Source organism: Lipotes vexillifer, unplaced genomic scaffold (assembly GCF_000442215.2).
Source record: "Lipotes vexillifer unplaced genomic scaffold, Lipotes_vexillifer_v1.1 scaffold498, whole genome shotgun sequence".
Classification (NCBI taxonomy): Eukaryota; Metazoa; Chordata; class Mammalia; order Artiodactyla; family Lipotidae; genus Lipotes; species Lipotes vexillifer.
In genome coordinates this window covers 863,733-868,396 of record NW_006793744.1, presented here as the reverse complement: position 1 = coordinate 868,396, position 4,664 = coordinate 863,733, and the positions used below count along the sequence as shown (strand labels likewise).

The 4,664-nt window shown below is 45.9% G+C and overlaps 1 protein-coding gene across 1 annotated transcript in view; it reads left to right on the top strand.

Annotated features, from left to right (window-relative positions):
* The first annotated feature begins 680 nt into the window (after positions 1-680).
* Positions 681-4,664, top strand: part of TMEM154 (transmembrane protein 154) — a 42,314-nt gene continuing 38,330 nt past the window's right edge. Inside the window, exon 1 of the mRNA XM_007466707.1 lies at positions 681-768. Within this exon, the coding sequence (XP_007466769.1) occupies positions 681-768 (88 nt within the window). The remainder of the gene's footprint in view (positions 769-4,664) is intronic.

The following is a 4,664-nucleotide window of genomic DNA, read 5'->3' as shown; positions in this document are numbered from 1 at the left end:
CCTCTGATGAGCTGTTGGGGGCAGGGCATTCAGGGCCCAAGGAGGAGCATGTGCCTGGCCAGAGAGAAGTGGGATGGCCATTTCCTGACGGCACAGGTGTCCCTACTGTCTGGTGTCCAATATGGTAGCCACTAGCCACATGGAGTTACTTAAATTTACATTAAAAAATAAAAACTAACAATTCACTTCTCGCTAGCCCTGTTTCAAGTGCTCAGCAGCCTATGTGGCTAATGGCTACTGTATTGGGCCTCTCAGATTCAGAACATTTCCATCATGTCAGAAAGTTCTACCGGAGAGCGCTGCTCTAGACTCCAGGCAGCCCCGGAGGCTGACATGGGGTCTGAGGATCAATAAAATCGCAAATCGAGAACCGACCCCCGAGTCCCAGATTCTGAATGACATCTGAGCAACGGACACTGCTTCCACGGGGGCAATGTCAAAAGATGGAGGCCCACGCGGGGCCGGGACAGAAAAGGGCTTGAGAGGCGTGTTAACTAAATCAGTGCTTGAAGAGCAACTTCTCTTTGGCAATTCTTGCTGGTCTGACAGGCTCCTGCCGAATTACATCACTTCCTAAAAAACAGGCAAACACCTCTGCTTCAAGTCAGCACCGACCCAAACAAGCAGGAAACAGGAAACGTTCACGTTTCTGCGGGGCTGAAACTGCGCGCAGCATCACCATGCCGGGGCGCGCGTATCCCGAGGCTCGCCGCGCCGCCTTCATCTTCGCCCTGGTCATCGCGTTCCTCCCCACCCGCCAGGCGCAGGGTAAGCACCCCTAGGCTTTCCACTCCAGGCGAGGAGGATAATGAACGCTTGTCTCGTGCCGAGGCTACAGAACTCTGCCCGGGAGGGTAACAGCCAGAAAAATCTAAACCTTCCTGTGAAAAAAGTGGAGAAAAGTCGAGCTGTCTTTTTTGGGGGGAAGGAGGGAGGAGGGACTTGGCTTCGTTTGCAGCCGGCTAATCCAGCTCCAGCTCACTCACTGAATTTACCCCCTTCCCGCAGTCTTTGTTTTCTAAGATGTAATTTACCGGTCCCAGTCATTTACCGGCTTTAATGGGCATATTAAGAAAATGATCAACTCTTTGGCAGTTCCTGTAAAAGAACGTTTCAATCAGCTGAAACAGAGAAATTATGAATTTACTTTTAATAATGTGGGCTGAGAAGTCTGCTGGTTCCAAAAATTCCTGGAAAACTGGGGTATGGAAATTTACTACTGGAAAGTAGACTAAAGAAACACTGTAATTAAAAAAAAAAAAAAGTAAACAGGAAATTATCTGAGGAATTACCAGGCATCCACTGTAACTTATTAAGTCTTTCGTCTGCTTTCCTTTGATCTTGTTACCTTGGGAGAGATTTTCTTTGCATTGATTGCGACTAATGAAGCTTTGTTTTAAAAAGTAATGGAAAAAAAAAAAAAAAAAAAAAGTAATGTGACTGTAGTGAATCAAAGGTACCAGAAAAGACAAAATATTAAATCTCATAATTATGAGCTAAGAGCAGCAATTGATTTATACCCTGACAACAAGTACAATCACCCTCCATTGCCTCTTACAGTTGTGTGGATTTGCCCTTGGGTAAGTAAGCTAGTTGCCTGTGGTTCCTGTCAGTGGACACTGCCCGCTGCTAGTGTAGAGCTGTCCTGGGGGTGCAGCTATACTGAGTGTACAGCTGTTCTGGGGGTGCAGATGAAGAAACTGAGGTGGAGGAAGGTGAGACCCACCGACAGCTGGCTCTCTTGATTTGGACTCCAGGGTCTCCCCTCTCCCCGCCGGGGATCGACCACGCCCCCTGCCCGGACCTCTGGGCCATATTCCTTTCCCTGAGGGGCATCCCTCAGCACCCACGGGAGCAGGGCCCAGCCACCCCTCTTCACCTCCTAACTCTCACAGCCACCACACTTGCCTCAAACACGCTCCTGAGAATGACATTTAACCTGCCTGAGTAGTTTCTTGAGCATCTGAAAATGGTTGACTCAAAGTGTCTGCAATTCAGGAGATGCAAAGGACTCAGTGAAAGGTGTCCCTCCGAGACCCGTATCTGATCAGTGACTCTTCCCCTGCAAGAGCTCCGGTCGCTCCTCATTTATGGCCCCTGGCCTCTCACTGCAACCTCCTTTCCACGATATCTCCTTCTGTCTCCCTTCCGCTCCCCAGCTGCAGCCCCTCAGTCACGGTACAGAGTGTGTGCTCCAGGCCTCTGGGGCTCTGGCCACAAGTGATGACAAGTTCCATTTTTTTCCTACTGAATGAATGCCTATGCCTATGCCTATGCTCAGACTGAATGTTACCTCTTCTTTGGTGTCTCTCTCACTGCCCCTTCCCTGGCACGCTGCCTGTTATGCCCCCAGAGACCTAAACTTCTGTAAGCCCAGCTAACCACCTGGAATCATAACTGTCTATGTCCATGCCTCCCACCAGGCTGTGAGCACCTCCAGGGAAAAGAAAATCCCCTTTTGTTCATCTTTGATTTCCCCAAATCTTGTAAGGGGTCGACATAAATTAGGAACTCAGTTATTATTGATAAATACTAAAATCGTCCTAGAACGGATATGAGACTGATCACTGAAGACTGATGAGCTCCTGAGAGCAGGTAGTGTTAGGATGTCAGGAGAAGTGGAAGATGAAAAGCTGCATTTCAGGGGAGCACAGGGATTATCTGAATCATCCCACACACTCACCTGTCTCCATTCCCAGTGCCTGAAAGTGCAAAAATGCCCACTTGCAAGCAGCTGTATAATCAAAGCTTATTACTTTGAGATTAGCCAAGGGAAAAGCTGTTCTAAATTAGGACTGAATATATATTGTAAAATTAAGTAAGGTATATCTTTTTGAGCTAATGGTGCCTAAAACTTTAGGATGTGAGTTCGTTTAAAGGTGTCACAGTTGTATCTATTTCTTTGAATTCTTCAAAAAATACCTTGGAGATGTTTGGTAAAAGAATCCGATCTACTGAACAGCCTGATTCTCCTTTGCAAGCATAATCCAGGTTTATCTCAAGTCAAGCCTTTATTAACCACAAATAGGCAACATTATTTAGTAACTGCAGTTACCTGAGACCAACATCATTATGGTTGAGTCAGCATCTTTTTTGCTTTATGTAGATAGTCTGGTGCAGAACTGATTACTATCACAAGTGAAATAATCCACTTAGAAGTGAGAGAAATGAGAAAATAGCTTTTCTAGGATTTTGACAAAACAGATGAGAATAATTAAAGAAAAGCTCTGGGCCTAGGTATCTTGGCCAGTGTAGGATGCTGAGAAAGTTCAGACTCAAGGCAACATTCTGCCTGTGGAATGAAGGGCCACCTCATTCCTTACCCTGTGCCCTCTCAATGTCAGCTTAACACTATCAGAAAGCTAAAAGCAACTTCTAGATACCAAAAGCACGGGATTTATTAGCTGCTAAAAGCAGAACGGTCTGTAGAAAAAAGAGCAAAAAGTCACAAGGCAGAAATAAGGCCTCTGCAACTGTTTTGGTGACCAGAGCTAAACATGGAATTTGACAGAGAGGACTAGGAGATTTTTCTGGGCTGTTTTGGAACAGTAAGGTTCATATAATTATTGGACGAACCTTCAGAAGGAGAGAAAGAAGAGAAGAAAATACTGGTTGCAAAGATGAAACTGCAGTTTCTGATACTGTTCTTATTTCAGTGAATGTGACTGCCACCTGCTATTTCCTGGGACAGTCCCAATTTCAAGTAGTAAAAATGATGATGGCCAACATAGATAGTGCTTAGTATATGCCTATTTTGAACACAGGACCAACTCATTTAATTCTCATAACAAACCTTATACAGTGGCTACTATTATTCCTATTTTACAGATGAGAAAACAGGCACAGAGGGGTTAACTGACTTGCCCAAGATCACACAGCTAAGTAGTGGATCTAAGTAAGATTCAGCCTCAGGAGTCCACGCTCTAACAATACACTGTATTACCTCTGGGTTTTCAGGCTCTGCCAGGCTTTCTTTCTAGTTTTAGGTTTGGAAAAGTATGTCTCTGGTGCCTTCCTGACTGTGTAGGTGTATCACACAAACTCTTGGCTGGGCTGTAAGTTTATCACATGTTCATAAAGGAGCTGTATTTGTTTGATTGGGTCAGAGACTGGTTGATAGGAAAAGGGATAGTGGAGTTGGGTTAAACTTTGGCCTGTGGAGGGGAAGGGAGAGGCTGAAAGGTACAGAGAGAGCAACAGAGAATCTGGGGATTAGCATAGTTAAGACCAGAAGCAGGAAAAACAGAATGTTGAAGTCACTGGGTAAGAGGCGTTGGGGTGTGGGAGAGAAAGCCCAGCCTTCTGTCAGGCAGAGTCACTGCCGTGGGAGAGTCCTGCTAAGGACTGACCCCAAGGACCAAACAGCCCTCAGGGGCAAAAAGAAAAGAAAAAACAAAAAACAAAAAAAAAACAAGCAGAGAGGGTTTTATTAAGGCTTAAAGTTCTTCTGTGTCTAAAAGGCTGACCCAGGAAACCAGGAGAGGGCAGGACTTTGGCTGGGATAGGCTCAGTTCTGTAAAGAAACAGTGCAACCTGCAATTTGCCTACCTGTGTATAGTTTGCACCACCCTCAACTGTTGGCAAAGATGTGGAGAAACAGGAACCAGGCACCGCCCATGGGAGGGCAGATCAGTGCAGTCCTCTAGTGTCTCCTGCTGCTGAAC